General features: G+C 45.5%; 2 protein-coding genes across 10 annotated transcripts in view; one reads left to right on the forward strand and one right to left on the reverse strand.

Annotated features, from left to right (window-relative positions):
- HS3ST2 (heparan sulfate-glucosamine 3-sulfotransferase 2) overlaps window positions 1-13,864 on the forward strand; it is a 95,131-nt gene extending 81,267 nt beyond the window's left edge. The window contains exon 2 of the mRNA XM_045875149.3: window positions 12,501-13,864. Within this exon, the coding sequence (XP_045731105.1) occupies window positions 12,501-13,119 (619 nt within the window). The 3' untranslated portion in view covers window positions 13,120-13,864. The remainder of the gene's footprint in view (window positions 1-12,500) is intronic.
- Window positions 1-19,764, reverse strand: part of USP31 (ubiquitin specific peptidase 31) — a 219,437-nt gene that overhangs the window by 9,755 nt on the left and 189,918 nt on the right. For 8 of the 9 annotated variants that reach the window (XM_064592800.1, XM_064592797.1, XM_054507550.2 and 5 more), the window contains 3 exons: window positions 12,116-12,239; window positions 4,275-4,415; window positions 494-567 (listed from right to left, as the gene is read on the reverse strand). The gene's annotated coding sequence lies outside the window, so the exon portion shown is untranslated. Of the gene's footprint in view, window positions 1-493; window positions 568-3,322; window positions 3,559-4,274; window positions 4,416-12,115; window positions 12,240-19,764 lie in introns of those variants that run through there. The other variant, XM_064592794.1, reaches the window with a different exon arrangement.

Genomic DNA, 19,764 nt, shown 5'->3' on the forward strand with positions numbered 1-19,764 from the left:
GATGAGGGTGCTGGTAGTTGGATGCACCAAATGCCCTGAAATTATAAGAAAGGGTTCACAGACGGTGTGACTTGTAGTTTGGACTTGGAAAGATGAGTCAACATTCTCCAGGGTGAACGAGACAGGAAAAATGATCTAGAGTCTTAACAAAAACAAAAAACTCAGCAAGTTGCAAAACACATGACAGAGCACAATGTGTTTGGGAAGCGGATTTTGTATTCAGCATGACACGAGCATCGGGTTGCCAGGAAGTGGCAAGAGATTAATTCTGGAAAGGTAAGGCAGTGGCCTTGAGTACCAAGTCAAGGAATAGTCAAAAGAATAGTTGATGGTTGACAAGATTGGATGTGCTTTAGAAAGATTTCCCTGGCAGACGCAGGATGCAGATCGGACAGAGGGAGGAGAGTAGAAACATGGAGTCAGGGAGAAGTAGATGACAAGCCGGAGGCTGTGCAAGCACGCTGGGAGACAAGGGGGCTCCTTGAGAACTTACCGGAATGATGCGAGGAGGAGTCAGGAATGACCCTCAGGGTTTCTGCTTTGTGAGTGGATTCATGGTGGTATCACCTGCAAGCACAGGCAAAAGAGAGAAGTGAGTTTAGGGGGAAAAATGGGGCATTCAGCTGTCGAGGTATGCTGTCCAGTCCACAGATGGTTGGGCATTCCAGGCTAGAGCATGGGCGAGTCGGATCTACCATTACAGACTTGTGAGTCTGCAGCTCCTCGGTGCTGGTTAAAGGCTGGTGGAGGAGTGAGGTCATCTGGGGAGATCACGTGGAATGGGGGGAGGTGTTGGGAAGATCCACAGTGGCTGTCCGCCCTGCCCTCATGGAATTTATAATCCAGTGGGGCGAGCAGGGCTTCAACAGGGAGGAAGCCAGGTTGTAAAAAGATAAGATTTGGATTCTTGGGGTGTAAGCAACAGAAACCAAGGCTCACGAACTTAAACTAGTAGTACTTTATTGGAAGGACATGTGGGGAGTCGCAGAACACAGAGGAAAATGGAAGAACCAGGTCTCAGAAAGGACAAGAACAAGGGCGCCTGGGTGGCTCAGTCGGTTAAACGTCCGATTCTTGGTTTCGGCTCAGGTCATGATCTCAGGGTTGTGAGATCGAGCCCCACATTGGGCTCCATGCTCAGCATGGAATCTGCTTAAGATTCTCTTTCTGCCTGTTTCTCTGCCCCTCCCACTCTTTCTCGCACTCTTTCTCTCTTAAAATAAATCTTAAAGGACGAGAATGAAGACAGCCAAAGGGATTTGGTAGGAAAGGCTGGTGAGGAGGCTCTTCCAGGCTCCTGTGCCCAGTTGGAGGATTCAGTCCCACAGTTTCCAGTCTTTATGACACAATTGGCCTGATTGCCTTAACTTCAGTCACGCACCCACCCCCTTGGCCTGCCAAGATTTTATCCAAAGCGGGAGTGGGAGTTCTTCATAGAGAAATCTGGGGGCTGTTGCCAGATGTAGGGAAAATTGCCACTGAGCAGGTTACGCTAACAGATGGGAGGTGAGTGAGTCCAGACTGGGGGTGTCAGACAGTTCTTCCAGTAATTTTTGCAGAGCTACATAGTAAAGAAAGGAGGCCAGAGCTGAGAGAGAAGAGTTCAGCTATTAGCAGCTGGAAACAGGTAAGCAAAATTTAAACAATGATGTGAAGAGGGAAAATGAGCCTCGAGGAAAAGTCCAATGCCCCCCAACACCTGCCTGGGCACAGAGCAGCGGGGTATATGTAGAGTCTCCTTGCACATGCTCATCCCAGGCCCTCAGAAGTCTATCCTGATGACCTGAGGAAAAACCGATACGGAAGGGATGGAGAAAATGCACCAGGTCCAGGAGCCATTTGACTCATGGCACCATGACACTTGTGTGATGTTGTTTGCAGTCTGGAGTGAGAGTCTCCTTAGTATCTGTAACTTGGTTTTGCCACTGAGACGCTAGTTAGGACTGGGAAGGATGGGACTTCCCTTTAGGGCACAGTTGGGGGCATGATGCAGGACTCCGGGATCACTGGACTTGGTCAGAATTTTCCCAGACTGGTAACAGAGAGATGTTCGTTGGTGCTCCTGGCAAAGTATCTCTCCTTAGTCAAATAAGCTTGGGAATACTGTACCCACAAATTTCTCTCTTGGGTATTTGTTAGTATGTTAAAGGGTATTGCAAAGAAATCTGTTTAGTAGCTTGTCAAGTCAGCCTTCTGTGTTGGAGAAAACCTTTATATCAGTAACTCCCGTAGAGTTTGGAAAGTCCTTAGCTAGCAGCATACCATCACATCTAAAATGCCGTCTGCTCTTGTCCTTAAAGCCAGTGCCTAATTACAGGGTATGCCAGGGTCAGAATAGAATATAGCCATATTTCTAAGGCAATCCAGCCAAGGAATTCTGTTCATGTGCACTTGTGATTGCTAATAATGATATCCTATTTTTTAAAAATAATCGGCCTACTCAGCATTAATAAATCTTAAACTTTCAACTCACAAGGGTCCATTCTAGACCTTGAGCTCGGAAGCAGGCTAACAGTTGTGTCTGTCTGTCAGGTCACAGCGGATTTGCAGGTTCAGGGGGTGGCACCAGGGGAAGGGATCTGAGAGCACAGGTGGACAGGTGAGCCCACCTTGTCCTCCGAGACCGGTGGGAGGGGCGCAGGATGGGTACAGAGAACAGTCTGAAGGTGGAGGAGGGGAAGGCAGAAGGAGCTGATGTGTGTGGTGGGGAAGGAATGGGAGTAGAGTTGGGGACTCCTGGTGAGAATGTGGAGCACTTATTAGGAAGAACCGTAGGGGGTTCTGGAAAGACAAATATAAACAATTACTGAGCAGTGTTTGAGAGTTCCACTGCAACCCGAATTAATGAGTATATCCAGGATCCAGCTGTCAGGGTCAGTAATGTTCTCTGCTGCTGTCTCTCAGTCCAAGGAGAGGATGCAAGGTGGGAAGGACGCATTGCTAGAGATGGGAGAACACCTAGCACAAGGAAATGCATGAGGAGGAGGATGCTCGTGACCATGACCTGGCGCTACTGTGATGGGTATTCGTGGGTCCAGAGCAGGCATGGAGGACCGTGAAATCAAGGGATTCATAGATGGATTTGAAGAGCAGGTATAAGGAGTTTGAGACCATGTTAAATCAAGGTGGAAAGAAATAAGGTTATAATAGTCTGTATTTGTTTCCTGGGCAAACTGTGTGGCTGAAACCACTAACCTCTGGTGGTGGCCAACAGCCCTTGGCATTTCCCGTTTGTACATCCATCACCCCACGCTCTGCCTTCATCTTCACATCGCCACGTTCTCTGTCTCTTCTCCCCTGTTTACCCCTTATAAGGCTGCTTACTGCTTGTTGGATTAGGGCCCACCTGGATTCATCTCGAGATCCTCGACTTACTTAAATCTGCAAAGACCCTTTTTCCAAGTAAGGTCACATTCATAGGTTCTGAGTGGACATATCTTTCAGAGGGTCACCATTCGACCCCCTCCACAGTCCTAGAGTGGAATTTCAGGGTGAACCATTTCAGAATTAGGGCAATTCCAATGACAAAACCCAACATATGGCCATGAGGAAGAGTTTCTAAAAGGAAAGAGAAAGTGGAGATTTTGGTTAAAGAGCTGTGAAGCTGGGTTATTGGATGGAGTAGATGATGGGAACTGGGAAGACGATGACCAGGAGCCAGGGCTGTAAGCTCCAGAGGAAGGTGAAGATGAATGCTTTGGGGGTTAGGTGAGTTACAGTGGGGAAACGATGATCTCTAGTGGGGGTTCTCAGCTCTGCCTCCACATTGGAACCATCTGAGAGCTTTTTAAAAAAGTACCCACTCCATATATTTCTAATCAGTTGGTCTAAGATAGACCCCAGACATCTGCGTTTTTTTTTAAATTCCTTGGGTGGTGGGCGCCTGGGTGGCTCAGTTTGTTAAGCGACTGCCTTCGGCTCAGGTCATGATCCTGGAGTCTCGGGATCGAGTCCCACATCAGGCTCCCTGCTCAGCAGGGAGTCTGCTTCTCCCTCTGACCCTCCTCCCTCTCATGCTCTCTGTCTCTCATTGTCTCTCTCGCAAATAAATAAAATCTTAAAATAAATAAATAAATAAATTCCTTGGGTGGTCTAAAGTGTAAAACATGACCTTCAGAGAGAAGTAGCGAGTGGGAGCCAAGGAGTATTCCCCTCCATCAAGGCCTGAAGGAGATGCATCAGGGAAGGAGACTTCAGAGCTTCCCACCATAGTCCCTTAAAGTCTCAAGCAGAACCAGGAAATTAAAAAGTAAGGGAGCAAGAGGTTGCCTTACCTGGCTTCTGGCTGAGGTCCTGAACCGCCTGGAGTTCCATGCTATTTCAGGCTTATACCGAGGATGTATTTCAGATGTGTTCCAGCAGAAAAAGGCATCAGAACTCGTTTCTAAAACACTTGCTATTCCTGCAAAACACGCCTTTCCCCCCCCAAAAAAGATTTTCTTAATATGTTTGGAGAAATATCTTTTGCCAGAAGAATGTTCAGTGGCTTCCTTTTGTATTTTTTGAATATGTAATCAATAAATACATTAAAAATTGTAAGCAGCATACAAGGTTATACAATAAAAGTAATTCTCATTTATCCCTGACCTTCTCACTCTGCCCCCACCTCAAGACCCCTCCCCAGAAGCAGCCATTTTTATCCGTCTGTTGTGTGTCCTTCCTGAGGTGAACATGCTGTATCTTGCCTTTTTTCCTTTAACACTGTATCTTGGAAATCATCCCCTTTTTGTATGCAACAGATATGCCTATTTCTATTAATTGGCTAGTCCACCATTTATTTAAGCCATATTGATGAACATTTAGGTTGTTTCCTCTCTTAAAGCAAACCTGTTAAAGATTTTTTTTAATTTTTATTGTTATGTTAATCACCATACATTACATCATTAGTTTTTGATGTAGTGTTCCATGATTCATTGTTTGTGCACAACACCCAGTGCTCCATGCAGAACGTGACCTCTTTAATACCCATCACCAGGCTAACCCATCCTCCCACCCCCCTCCCCTCTAGAACCCTCAGTTTGTTTTTCAGAGTCCATCGTCTCTCATGGTTCGTCTCCCCCTCCGATTTCCCCCCCTTCATTCTTCCCCTCCTGCTATCTTCTTCTTCTTCTTCTTCTTCTTTTTTAACATATATTGTATTTTTGTTTCAGAGGTACAGCTCTGTGATTCAACAGTCTTGCACAATTCACAGTGCTCACCATAGCACATACCCTCCCCTAGCCACTGCATCCCTCCCAACCCCCACCATTCCAGCAACCCTCAGTTTGTTTCCTGAGATTAAGAATTCCTCATGTTAGTGAGGTCATATGATACATGTCTTTCTCTGATTGACTTATTTTGCTCAGCATAACACCCTCCAGTTCCATCCACATCGTTGCAAATGGCAAGATTTCATTCCTTTTGATGGCTGCATAATATTCCATTGTATATATATACCACATCTTCTGTATCCATTCATCTGTCGATGGACATCTTGGCTCTTTCCACAGTTTGGCTATTGTGGACATTGCTGCTATAAACATCGGGGTACACGTACCCCTTCGGATCCCTACTTTTGTGTCTTTGGGGTAAATACCCAGTAGTGCAATTGCTGGATCATATGGTAGCTCTATTTTCAACTTTTTGAGGAACCTCCATACTGTTTTCCAGAGTGGCTGCTCCAGCTTGCATTCCCACCAACAGTGTAGGAGGGTTCCCCTTTCTCCGCATCCCCGCCAACATCTGTCATTTCCTGACTTGTTAATTTTAGCCCTTCTGACTGGTGTGAGGTGATATCTCATTGAGGTTTTGATTTGGATTTCCCTGATGCCGAGCGATGTTGAGCACTTTTTCATGTGTCTGTTGGCCATTTGGATGTCTTCTTTGGAAAAATGTCTGTTCATGTCTTCTGCCCATTTCTTGATTGGATCATTTGTTCTTTGGGTGTTGAGTTTAAGAAGTTCTTTATAGATTTTGGATTCTAGCCCTTTATCTGATATGTCATTTGCAAATATCTTCTCCCATTCTGTCGCTTGTCTTTTGGTTTTGTTGACTGTTTCTTTTGCTGTGCAAAAGCTTTTTATCTTGATGAAGTCCCAATAGTTCATTTTTGCCCTTGCTTCCCTTGCCTTTGGCGATGTTTCTAGGGAGACTGAGGTCGAAGAGGTTGCTGCCTGTGTTCTCCTTTAGGATTTTGATGGACTCCTGTCTCACATTTAGGTCTTTCAACCATTTGGAGTCTATTTTTGTGTGTGGTGTAAGGAAATGGTCCAGTTTCATTCTTCTGCATGTGGCTGTCCAATTTTCCCAACACCATTTGTTGAAGAGACTGTCTTTTTTCCATTGGACACTCATTCCTGCTTTGCCAAAGATTAGTTGACCATAGAGTTGAGGGTCCAATTCTGGGCTCTCTATTCTGTTCCATTGATCTATGTGTCTGTTTTTGTGCCAGTACCATGCTGTCTTGATGATGACAGCTTTGTAATAGAGCTTGAAGTCCGGAATTGTGATGCTGCCAGCTTTGCTTTTCTTTTTCAACATTCCTCTGGCTATTCGAGGTCTTTACTGGTTCCATACAAATTTTAGGATTATTTGTTCCATTTCTTTGAAAAAAGTGGGTGGTATTTTGATGGGGATTGCATTGAATGTGTAGATTGCTCTAGGTAACATTGACATCTTCACAATATTTGTTCTTCCAATCCATGAGCATGGAATGTTTTTCCATTTCTTTGTGTCTTCCTCAATTTCTTTCATGAGTATTTTATAGTTTTCTGAGTACAGATTCTTTGCCTTTTTGGTTAGATTTATTCCTAGGTATCTTATGGTTTTGGGTGCAATTGTAAATGGGATCGACTCCTTAATTTCTCTTTCTTTTGTCTTGTTGTTGGTATATAGGAATGCCACTGATTTCTGTGCATTGATTTTATATCCTGCCACTTTACTGAATTCCTCTATGAGTTCTAGCAGTTTTGGGGTGGAGTTTTTTGGGTTTTCCACATAAAGTATCATATCATCTGCAAAGAATGAGAGTTTGACTTCTTCTTTGCCGATTTGGATGCCTTTTATTTCTTTTTTTTGCCTGATTGCTGTGGCTAGGACTTCTAATACTATGTTGAATAGCAGTGGTGATAGTGGACATCCCTGCCGCATTCCTGACCTTAGGGGGAAAGCTCTCAGTTTTTCCCCATTGAGAATGATATTCGCTGTGGGTTTTTCATAGATGGCTTTTATGATATTGAGGTATGTACCCTCTATCCCTACACTGTGAAGACTTTTCATCAAGAAAGGATGCTGTACTTTGTCAGATGCTTTTTCTGCATCTACTGAGAGGATCATAGGGTTCATGTTCTTTCTTTTATTAATGCATTGTATCACATTGATTGGTTTGCAGATGTTGAACCAATCTTGCAGCCCAGGGATACATCCCACTTGGTCGTGGTGAATAATCCTTTTAATGTACTGTTGGATCCTATTGGCTAGTATTTTGGTGAGAATTTTTGCATCTATGTTCATCAAGGATATTGGTCTGTAATTCTCCTTTTTGATGGAGTCTTTGTCTGGTTTTGGGATCAAGGTAACGGTGGCCTCATAAAACGAGTTTGGAAGTTTTCCTTCTGTTTCTATTTTTTGGAACAGTTTCAGAAGAATAGGTATTAATTCTTCTTCAAATGTTTGTTAGAATTCCCCTGGGAAGCCATCTGGCCCTGGGCTTTTGTTTGTTGGGAGATTTTTGATGACTGCTTCAATTTCCTTAGTGGTTATAGGTCTGTTCAGGTTTTCTATTTCATCCTGGTTCAATTTTGGTAGTTGATACATCTCTAGGAATGTATCCATTTCTTCCAGATTATCTAATTTGCTGGCATAGAGTTGCTCATAATATGTTCTTATAATTGTTTGTATTTCTTTGGTGTTGGTTGTGATCTCTCCTCTTTCATTCATGATTTTGTTGATTTGGGTCATTTCTCTTTTCTTTTTGATAAGTCTGGCCAGGGGTTTATCAGTCTTGTTAATTCTTTCAAAGAACCAGCTCCTAGTTTCGTTGATCTGTTCTACTGTTCTTTTGGTTTCTATTTCATTTATTTCTGCTCTGATCTTTATTTCTCCTGCTGGTTTTAGGCTTTATTTGCTGTTCTTTCTCCAGCTCCTTTAGGTGTAGGGTTAGGTTGTGTATTTGAGACCTTACTTATTTCTTGAGAAAGGCTTGTATTGCTATATACTTTCCTCTTAGAACTGCCTTTGCTGTATCCCAAAGATTTTGAACAGTTGTGTTTTCATTTTCATTTGTTTCCATGAATTTTTTAAATTCTTCTTTAATTTCCTGGTTGACCCATTCATTTTTTAATAGGATGCTCTTTAGCCTGCATGTATTTGAGTTCTTCCTGACTTTCCTCTTGTGATTGAGTTCGAGTTTCAAAGCATTGTGGTCTGAAAATATGCAGGGAATGATCCCAATCTTTTGGTACCGGTTGAGACCTGATTTGTGACCTAGGATGTGATCTATTCTGGAGAATGTTCCATGGGCACTAGAGAAGAAAGTGTATTCTTTTGCTTTGGGATGGAATGTTCTGAATATATCTGTGAAGTCCATTTGGTCCAGTGTGTCATTTAAAGTCTTTATTTCCTTGTTGACCTTTTGCTTAGATGATCTGTCCATTTCAGTGAGGGGGGTGTTAAAGTCCCCCACTATTATTGTATTGTTGTCGATGTGTTTCTTTGCTTTTGTTATTAATTGGCTTATATAATTGGCTGCTCCCCTGTTAGGGGCATAGATATTTACAATTGTTAGATCTTCTTGTTGGATAGACCCTTTAAGTAGGATATAGTGTCCTTCCTCATCTCTTATTACAGTCTTTGGTTTAAAATCTAATTTGTCTGATACAAGGATTGCCACCCCAGCTTTCTTTTGGTGTCCATTAACATGGTAAATGATTTTCCACCCCCTCACTTTCAATCTGGGGGTGTCTTTGGGTCTAAAATGAGTCTCTTGCAGACAGCATATTGATGAGTCTTGTTTTTTAATCCAATCTGATAGCCTGTGTCTTTTGATTGGGGCATTTAGCCCATTTACATTGAGAGTAACTATTGAAAGATACGAATTTAGTGCCATCGTACTGCCTGTAAGCTGGCTGTTACTGTATATTGTCTGTGTTCCTTTCTGGTCTATGTTGCTTTTAGGCTCTCTCTTTGCTTAGAGGACCCCTTTCAATATTTCTTGTAGGGCTGGTTTCGTGTTTGCAAATTCCTTTAGTTTTTGTTTGTCCTGGAAGCTATTTATCTCTCCTTCTATTTTCAGTGACAGCCTAGCTGGCTATAGTATTCTTGGCTGCATATTTTTCTCATTTAGTGCTCTGAATATATCATGCCAGTCCTTTCTGGCCTGCCAGGTCTCTGTGGATAGGTCTGTTGCCAATCTAATGTTTCTGCCATTGTAGGTTACATATCTCTTCTCCCGAGCTGCTTTCAGGATTTTCTCTTTGTCTCTGAGACTCGTAAGTTTTACTATTAGATGTTGGGGAGTTGACCTATTTTTATTGATTTTAAGAGGGGTTCTCTGTGCCTCCTGGATTGTGATGCCTGTTTCCTTCCCCAGATTAGGGAAGTTCTCTGCTATAATTTGCTCCAATATACCTTCTGCCCCCCTCTCTCTTTCTTCTTCTTCTGGGATCCCAATTATTCTAATGTTGTTTCGTCTTATGGTATCGCCTATCTCTCAAATTCTGCCCTCATGATCCAGTAGTTGTTCATCTCTCTCTTTCTCAGCTTCTTTATTTTCCATCATTTGGTCTTCTATATCACTAATTCTCTCTTCTGCCTCATTTATCCTAGCAGTTAGAGCCCCCATTTTTTATTGCACCTCATTAATTAATCAGCCTTTTTGATTTTGACTTGGTTAGATTTTAGTTTTTATTTCTCCAGAAAGGGTTTCTCTAATAACTTCCATGCTTTTTTGAAGCCCAGCTAGTATCTTTTTTTTTAAAGATTTTATTATTTATTTGAAAGAGAGAGAACACAAGCAGTGGGAGAGGGAGAAGCAGACTCCCCACTGAGGAGGAAGCCTGATGCAGGGCTCGATCCCAGGACCCCGGGATCATGACCTGAGCCGAAGGCAGGCACTTAACCGACTGAGTCACCCAGGTGCCCCGAAGCCCAGCTGGTATCTTTAAAATCATGGTTCTGAACTCTAGTTCCGACATCGTACTAATGTCCATATTGAGTAGGTCCCTGGCAGTCAGTACTGCCTCTTGTTCTTTTTGTTGAGGTGATTTTTTCCATCTTGTCATTTTGTCCAGAGGAGAATAGATGAATGAGAGAATAAAATGCTAACAGGGTAACAAGGTCCCTAGAAAATATACTCTAAACAAATCAGAAAAGACCTGAAACTGGGGGAAAAGAAAGAAAAAAGAAAAAGATGAAAACAAACAAAAACAGAACAAAACAAAAAAAACCCAGAATATGATCAGATATGATCAGGCTGGTGCATAGACCAGTGCCACACACTAGATTTTGGGTGCATTTTGGGCTGTTAGAAGAAAGTGCCTCCCAAAATTTTAAAGAAAAACTTCTGTATGTACAAAAATAAGGGTTAATATGATGCAGGGATGGAATATGACTGTAAAGATGAAAATTATAAAAAATTTTATAAGAGGAATTGATAAGTTGTTTGAAAAAAGAAAGAAGAGGGGCGCCTGGGTGGCTCAGTTGGTTAGGCGACTGCCTTCGGCTCAGGTCATGATCCTGGGGTCCCGGGATCGAGTCCCGCATCGGGCTCTCTGCTCGGCGAGGAGTCTGCTTCTCCCTCTGACCCTCCTCCCTCTCATGCTCTCTGTCTCTCATTCTCTCTCTCAAGTAAATAAAATCTTTAAAAAAAAAAAAAAAGAAAAGAAAGAAGAGGATTTTAAAAAAGGAAAAAAAAGAGAGAATGTGATCAGGCAGGAGACTAGAACAAAGCCATACACTAGAGATTTAGGGTATATTTTGATCTGTTAGAAGAAACTGTATCTCAAAATTTTAAAGAGAGAACTTATATATATATATATATATATATATATATATATATATATATATATATATATATGCCAAAAATAAGGGTAACTAGTATGAAGGGATAGAATATGACTCTAAAAATGAAAAATAAAAATGTTTTTTAAAAAAGGAATTGATAAGATGTTGGTTGAAAAAGGGAAAAAGAAAAATAAAAAAAAGTTAAAAAAAATTAACTTTGAAAGACTAAAGAATCATGGTAAAAAAGCTGTGAATTCTATGTGCATTATTCCCCTAGCGCTGGAGTTCTGCCGTTCTCATTGATCAGTAAACTTGGTTTTGGCTGGCTGTTCTTGCTGATTTTCTGGGGGAAGGGCCTGTTGCGGTGGTTCCCAAATGTCTTTGCCGGAGGCGGAATTGCCCCGCCCTTGCTCGGTCTGGGCTAAGTAATCTGCTCGGGTTTGCTCTCAGGAGCTTTTGTTTCCTGCAAGCTTTCCGTACAGCTTTGGAGGCCGAGAGTGAAAATGGCAACCTCCCAATCTCCACCCCGGAGGAGCTGAGAACTCGGGGTCCCACTCCTTAGCCCCAGAGAAAAGCAGTCAGTTACTCCCGTCTTCCTGGTCTCCGGCCACACTCCGTGCTCACCCGGCCTGTGACCGAGCGTTTCTATCTCTGGCACCTGACTCGGTGTGGAGTCTCCAAACCCAGCAGATCCCTGTGGTGCACTCCCCCGACGCTCCTCCCGGGGGAGGAAGGGGAGTCTCCCCGGATCTGCCACTTGTTGGGTCCCTGCTGGAGGAGCAGTGGCCCGACTCTGCCCCGGATCACAGTTTATGGCAACCCTGAGCTGAGAGCTGGCTCCTTGGCTCCATCTCTGCAGCCAGCTTCCCCGCTCCGATACCTGGGAGCTCTGCCGCACTCAGGCACCCCCAGTCTTTCTGTGACCCCGAGGGTCCTGAGACCACACTGTCCCAGTAAGGGTTATACCCCCCTGCTTAGCCACTGGAGCGACGTCCCTCAGCGGAGTGGACTTCTAAAAGTTCCAATTTTGTGCTCCACTGCTCTATCACTTGCCAGAAGTGGCTGACGGAGGCCCCCTCCCCCGCTGTCTGCCCTCCCGAATATCGCCTCAGGTTCACTTCTCCGCACGTCCTACCTTCCAGAAAGTGGTCCCTTTTCTGTTCAGAGAGTTGTTGCTATTCTTTTCTTCGATCTCCTGTTGAGTTCGTAGGTGTTCAGAATGGTTTGATCCCTACCCAGCTGAATTCCTGGGACCAGACCTGTTAAAGAAAGATTTTTTTTAAACAACTAACACGAGTTGAAGTGGCTTCCTCACTGGAGATCTAATGCAGTGTAGTGATTATAGTCGACAACACAGTATTGTAAGCATCACGCTTGCTGAAAGTGGCTTTCTCCCCTGGAGAATGCAGGTGGAGCTCAGATGTCACTGAGGAAGCGGGGGGGGGGGGCCCGCTCGTGATCTCCCTGCTCCCCTTCCCCAGGGGGACCCAGTCTGATGATGTGCTGCTTCTGCCCCACAGGAGCCTGATGCCCCGGACCCTCGAGAGCCAGATCACACTGGAGAAGACACCCAGCTATTTCGTCACTCAGGAGGCCCCTCGGCGCATCTTCAACATGTCCCGGGACACCAAGCTGATCGTGGTTGTGCGGAACCCGGTGACCCGAGCCATCTCGGATTACACGCAGACGCTCTCCAAGAAGCCGGACATCCCCACCTTCGAGGGCCTGTCCTTCCGCAACCGCACGCTGGGCCAGGTGGACGTGTCATGGAACGCCATCCGCATTGGCATGTATGCGCTGCACCTGGAGAGCTGGCTGCAGTACTTCCCGCTGGCTCAGATCCACTTCGTCAGCGGCGAGCGGCTCATCACCGACCCGGCGGGCGAGATGGGCCGGGTCCAGGACTTTCTGGGCATCAAGAGGTTCATCACGGACAAGCATTTCTACTTCAACAAGACCAAAGGATTCCCTTGCTTGAGAAAAACAGAATCGAGCCTCCTGCCTCGGTGCCTGGGCAAATCGAAAGGCAGAACTCATGTACAGATCGATCCAGAAGTGATAGACCAGCTCCGGGAATTTTATAGACCTTATAATATTAAATTTTATGAAACGGTTGGACAGGACTTCAGGTGGGAGTGAGCCACCGAGATGCAAGGGCTCTTCTGCTTGTCTCTTCCATGAGGTTTGCCCCTAGAGCCTGTGATCCTCTTCCCCCAGCAAACCAAACCCAGGCTCCAGCCCCCTTTCCCATCTCGGGTTCCATCATCCTGAAAGGCCATGAGACCAGGGGGTCCCTGCCACTAGCTCTCCCCAGTCTGTCTAGGCAAAGTTGACCTGCTTCTGCCATGTCTGGTCAATTTCAAATCATTTCCCTTCAGCCCATCAGAGGCCTTGGGAAATTGCTTTAAGAAGAGCAGATCTTCTGATTATGCTAGATATTATAAGTGGTGATGGTTCTGTTGCTGTGAACACAGCAGTCTGTACCTGTCACTGTCCACCCCAGTGCGGACTTGCTAATTCCAGGTGGCATGTACCTCCCCTCTGAGCTTCACTCTCCCTAGCCGCCCTGGGCGGTGAGACAGGAGACTGTCCTCTTCCTCCTGACCTTAGCTCATCGAGACATTGCAGAGCCGGAAGCACCCCTGGCCACTCCTAGCGGACAGACCCTTCGATGATGAAATAAACCAGAGATTTCAAAGCCTGTGGTCTCAACTTTGCTTGAAGGGTAACTGTCTTTGAAAACCACTTTGTGACCCTCCCTGCTCCCTGTGGACAAAAGCACATTAATTCTGCTGTTACGGGTACTTTCCTCACGCGAGCTTTCATGTTCAGCATGCGAAGGAATCATGCTTGTCCATGTGAAATAAATATGGCTCTCTCGTGTCCTTAATGCTGGGCTCTTCTCTTTAAGCCAGGCCTGGAGCACGGCTCATTCATCCTGCTCCTCCTGTGCAAGATGGGGGTGGTGGTTAGTGCAGAGGATGGTCCGGGAGGGCAGTGAGGGGTGGGCATGGTCGCGGAGGACAGTGAGGGGTGGGCGTGGTCCCGGAGGGCAGCGAGGGATGCAAACACCATGTGGGCAAGGAGCAAGAGGGTGAAGATGGGGAAAAGAGGTTCTTGCTGGCAGAGGCTGCTGCAGAAACGTCATATGGAGATCCGTGAGGACACGCTGAAACATAAGTCTGACTATGACAGCTCTCTGCTTAAGCTTTATATCTGAAGTGCCAAACTAGAAGCCCAGGGACTGATAGGACATCAGATGTTTTTGCTTGGCCAGCATGATGTTTTGAAATAATTTCCAACAGTTAAAACTTGGGAGTGTTCATATAAAAATATGGATTTCCTTTTTTTTTTTTTTTTTAATGGGAACTTGGCGACACTGAGTGCATTCTAGCATGGTAACAATCAGTTGCCGCCTTTGGATAAAGCCTGTGCTCCCAGGGCTTCCTGGCCCACCTCACTGATTGACATCATCTCCTGGCCCCTGTTGGCATGTGAGTTCACAACCCTGCTTTGGGTGTGTATACTGTGACCTCGGAATAAAGCCCAAATCCTCCAGCAGGATGCCCAAGACAACCTCAACTCCAGTTTCTGGGATCTTCCTTCCCTCATCCTCTGTTCCAACCTCACAGAACTATATGTCTTTTCTTGACTCTTTTAAGTCCTCCTGCCTTTGCCTGGAATGCCTCCCCTCCCTACCCATGTCTCCAGCTAATGGAAGCTTCCACAAGACTCCATTCAAGTGTCACCTGCTTGATATTTGTGAAGCCTTCCCCAATCAAGCTGAGTTACCTGCTCACTCTTCCGCATTCACTTGGTAGTTTGCACACATCTCAATTACAGCTTTTATCACACTAGATTAGCATTATTTGTATAAATGTCTGTCTCACTGTAGACCATGGCTCCTCCAGAGTCAAGACTGTGTCATGCTAACATGCAGGAGGCACACAGAAAATGTTTGATGGATGAATGTGTGAATGGGTGGAGAGGTGTTGGGAGGCCTGGGGGCACGGACAGGAATGTTCCAAAGAACTACACTTCTGGGTCATGATTCCCAGATAGCTCCATAGTACAGGTAAGCCGAGAAGGATCGCTGAACCTCCAGGGGCCACTTGGTCTTTGCTTGGTCAAGTGTGGTGCAAGGTTCCTGAAAATGAGTGAATTATGAGACTGGAGGACACAAAAGCCTAAGACATTAGTTCTGTATCTTGACCCATCTTCCTGCCCCAAGCTGCTTCTAGGAGATCAAATGACTGAGGCCACGGTACCAAGGAGCCAGTCTGGGAGTTTGCCCCTCTGTGCTTCCCTGTGGGCATAGAGAAGTGATGTGGAGACCAGTGGGGGCTGTCACCACCGAGAAGCTGGAGTGACCAGAAGAAGGGTGGGTCGGTTGTATGTAGACATTAATGAATTGGCCTTACACATCCCCCATCCAGAGTGGTGTCCTGTGATCCTGGGCCACGTGGTGGCCAGAGCTGTATCCAAAGACAGATTTACACTGGGGACACAAAATATCCAAGAAAGAGTAAGGTTTGCTTGTTCATCCCGACTGGGGGAGTCCAGTCAAAATTGACAAGAGTTCAAAATTTTGTGGGTCCCGAAACAGCTTTATTCCTCTCCATTCCAAGCATTCCCAGGCCACCCAGACTAAGTGCGCTCTAAGTACTAATGAATAGGTCAGAGTCTATTGTAATTAGCATATCCATCATTGTATGCAAATGAAAGAGGCTAAAGTACCTCAAATATCCCAGTAAATGAGTGAAATCTGGTGTACATGAATCTGTTCAGCAAACTCTGATTTTTAATCCAGTGCAAATGTACCCTTTCGCCCAGGGCGCTCCAGGCAAACTTGCACAAGTTCCAAATTAGTACAGTTTAAACAGATGAAGTTTGACCATTCAATCTGAGACCAAAAAGTCTCTGGGGAGTGTGTGTGTGTGTGTGTGTGTGTGTGTGTGTGTGTTTCTAACAGTCCAGGGTATATGGCAATTCCACAATCCGCCAGGCTGCTTCCATTCTAGCTCTCACGATTCACCCCATATCTGCAACCCCACTCAGCAGAAAGGAAGTCTAGAAATCCATGAAGACCCTCCCAAAAGAGAACAGAGCCTACTGACACAGAGCTTGCTGTAGCAAAGGGTCTTGCACTGGGAAGGCTTCAGGTCTGCCCTGACTAGAGGCTGTTGGCCAGGGGAAGCTGGAGGCAGGTGAACTAGAAGTGGGGCCTCCTATGTAGTTGGTTTGCATAGCTATGTAATTTTTTCTGGTTGGTCCTGAGGTGGAAGCAGGGACATCAAAATAGGAGTCCTGGCAGTCATTAATAGGTCCTGATCATTCTGCTAACAGAGATTGTGGGTCAGAGTTCTGTTGTCGTACTTGGCCTGGCTGTTTGTTGTCCATTTGAACACTCACTGTCTTGGGAGGAAAAGGGCACAGGCAGAATAAGCCTCCTCCATTTGAGGCTGCAACATCCTTCCTGCTCACAGCTTCCTCCTATCATGAGTGGGGCCCCTTGGGCTTGTGCAAGGATAATAGTACTATTTTCTCTCTCACATCCCTTTGGGTAGAACTCAGTCCTTCTAGGTTGCCTTTCTTTGGTTCCAACCATTTGCTATTACTTGGATATTACCCTGAACCCCAACACCAGTTCATTCATTCCTCTCACAGGGCTGATCTTCAAGATATCATGGCAGGCTCCTTCCCAACATTGCATTCCCAACTCAAACACCTACCCAGAATTGCTCTCCCTCTCCTCTGTCACTGTCAATCTTTCATTCTGTTTTCCTTCTAATATGGCCCTAACCACTGGCTGACATTATAGATTAGTTTCCTTGTTTGACATCTGTCTCACCCATGGGTCTGTAAGCTCCATGGAAGTGCAGCCCATATCCATCTTCTTCAGCAGAGTGCCCAGCATACAGTAGGTACTTAATAATTGAGTAAATGAACTACTGGGGCTCTGTCCCTAAACACCAGCCTTTTTTGACTATTGCTTAACCCCAAGAATGGATGCTGCCCCTAAGCACTATCTTCTGCTGGGATCTCTTCAGTCTCTTGGGATCTTTATCGCCATTATTAGCTTATACAGCATCTTTGTGAGATTTAGAAAAAGTTACTCCCCTTGGCAGATAAATGAGAAAAGGGTGCCCCTTCGGGATGCACACAGCCTTTCAGGTGCACCGTACGTACAGTGAATGGAGTGCGGATTGGCTATCAGCCCCTGCTCTCCCCAGCCCCAGCTGTAGGGCACAGACCACACAACCATGCATGGCAGCCCTGACCACCATTCCTCCCGTTCACTGGGGTTCCCAGGCCCTGAATGCTCCTGGAATTAGCACTGAGACATCCAAGATGCTTTGGATTCTGCTGGCTGCCAGCCTGTCTTTGTGGAGGTCCTCTGTCCCTGCTGGTGTCATGGTGCTTCGTGATTGCCCACCCATCACATGTGATCTCTCTGGCATGTGCGCCCATGTGTCTCTGTGGACACATGCTCGTGTGTGTGTCTCTTTTCTATATCCTCACTCACACTTATTAACACTCAAAACTATTCAACAAGTATTTACAGAGTGTTTGCAAAAGGAGAGTAAGGCGTAGGGACAGCCAACATGTACTGAGTGCTTTGGGTGTGGCAGCTGTTGTGCTTTTCATATCTCTGCCCTTCGAAGCAAGTGCTACTTCAAAGTGTAGTAGACACAAGATGTCAAGTATGGTGGTTAAGAGCATGGGCTGCCCAGGGCACCCAGCTGGCTCAGTCAGAAGAGCATGCAGCTCTTGATCTCTGGTCGTAGGTTCAAGCCCCATGTTGGGTGTAGAGATTAAATTAAAAAAATAATAAACTTTTAAAAAAAAGAGTCTGAGTTGTAACTGTAGCTCACTACTCCCTTACTCTGGGACCTCAGGCAAGCTATTTTATGCTCCTTATGCTTCCGTTTCCCACCCCTAGAATGTGAGGGTAACGCAGCCTTGATTGCTGCTCTCTGGATGCTGCCCTGGAGCAAGTCACACAAGAGATACCCAAGAGAGGAAGGCAAGTTCAATACCTGAAGCCAGTGCAGGCACGGAAGGTGGAATCCGCAAAGACTCCATGCAGGGCATGGAGCTCCTCCCGCTCCTTCTCCCCTTACAACCAATTTCATGCCCTCTTGGATAAAGTTCAACTTTTTCATGAGATCCCACAGGCATGATCATGTTACATCTCCCAGGAACAAGAATGACATAATGTAGACCACTCCTCAAATTGGGCGAAGACCCTACTAGATGAAGTATACAACAATGAATCATCGATGGGATTTCATTCATTCCGCCTAATTTACTGAACACGTTACACAGACTAGCTGGGCACTGAGGATGCACAGTTGTGTTAGTCTTCCTCTCTGCTCCCCTCATGGAGCTCCTAGACTAACAAGGATGAGAGTTACATAAACAATTACTACATAATAATCTGAAACTGCATGACAAGGGGGAAAGAGCAGGGACTTTCCCGGAGGAAGTGACAATGGAGCCGAGCCAAACCTTGAAGGATGAGGAGGAATTCGTCTTTTGGAGAAGAGTGGTCTACGCCAGTGTGAAATGCCCCTGGAGCATGGTTTTTCTAGGTGGGACCAACTGCGACCAAGGAACCAGAGCACTGGGCTAAATAAACTCTGGTCACTAGATTGGACCCACCTCTGCCACACCCTAGTTCCAAGGCTACTCTCAGTTTTTTTAACCAATTCAGAGTGTACTTCATTCATACCTGCCTACCAGATACTAAGAAGAGAAATGCAGATCTACTCTTTTCCCAGATAAGATGGGCCACTAGTCAACTTAGAGTCCTTCCATGGGGAACATCTGTAATCTCCTTGTCCTCTCTCCCCACCTCCCAGAGCCCAGCACTGGAAATCTGAAGAACCAAATCAGATGGATAAATAGGTGCCCCCGCGGGGCTCCTCCCACCTTGACAATGAACTTGGCTCTTGATAAACTTGGCTTCCTGATAAATAAGGAGGACATACTGCTTTTATCATTTAAAAAAATAATAAGAAAGCTTATATACCTCACCTCCCAAAACAAACTTAGAACAAACTTTATTCCATTTTCTAATGTGAAATGGAAATATGAATGTGTCATTTAGAAATTATATTCCTAACTGCTTTTTACCAGCAACAGTTGCTTCAACAAATTAGGGAATTAATCTCTCAAAGACGTCATTTAAAGAAATCTGGAGGGGTGCCTGGGTGGCTCAGTCAGTTAAGCATCTGCCTTTGGCTCAGGTCATGATCCCAGGGTCCTGGGATTGAGCCCTGCTTCAGGCTCCCTGCTCAGTGGGGAGCCCGCTTCTCCCTCTCCTGCTCCCTCTGCTTGTGCTTGCTCTCTCTTTCTCTCTGTCAAATAAATAAGTAATCTTTAGGGGCGCCTGGGTGGCTCAGTCGTTAAGCGTCTGCCTTCGGCTCAGGTCATGATCCCAGGGTCCTGGGATCGAGCCCCGCATCGGGCTCCCGGCTCAGCGGGGAGCCTGCTTCTCCCTCTCCCCCTGCTTGTGTTCCCTCTCTCGCTGTGTCTCTCTCTGTCAAATAAATAAATAAAATCTTTAAAAAAAAAAAAGTAATCTTTAATAAAAATAAAAGAAATCTGGAGCTGGTCAGACTAGGCCTAGGACAGCATCTCCATTCTGTTATCAAGGACTTAGCTTCCTCCTCTCTTTCTGCCACATCATCCTTTGTCCATTAGTTTTGCCCTCATGGCCCAATATGGATGCTGGTGCACCAGCCACCACATCTATGTACCAGTTAGAAGGAGGAGGAG

Source organism: Mirounga angustirostris, unplaced genomic scaffold (assembly GCF_029215605.1).
Source record: "Mirounga angustirostris isolate CCGP_5_RB_7025 unplaced genomic scaffold, mMirAng1.0.hap1 SCAF_5, whole genome shotgun sequence".
Lineage (NCBI taxonomy): Eukaryota > Metazoa > Chordata > Mammalia > Carnivora > Phocidae > Mirounga > Mirounga angustirostris.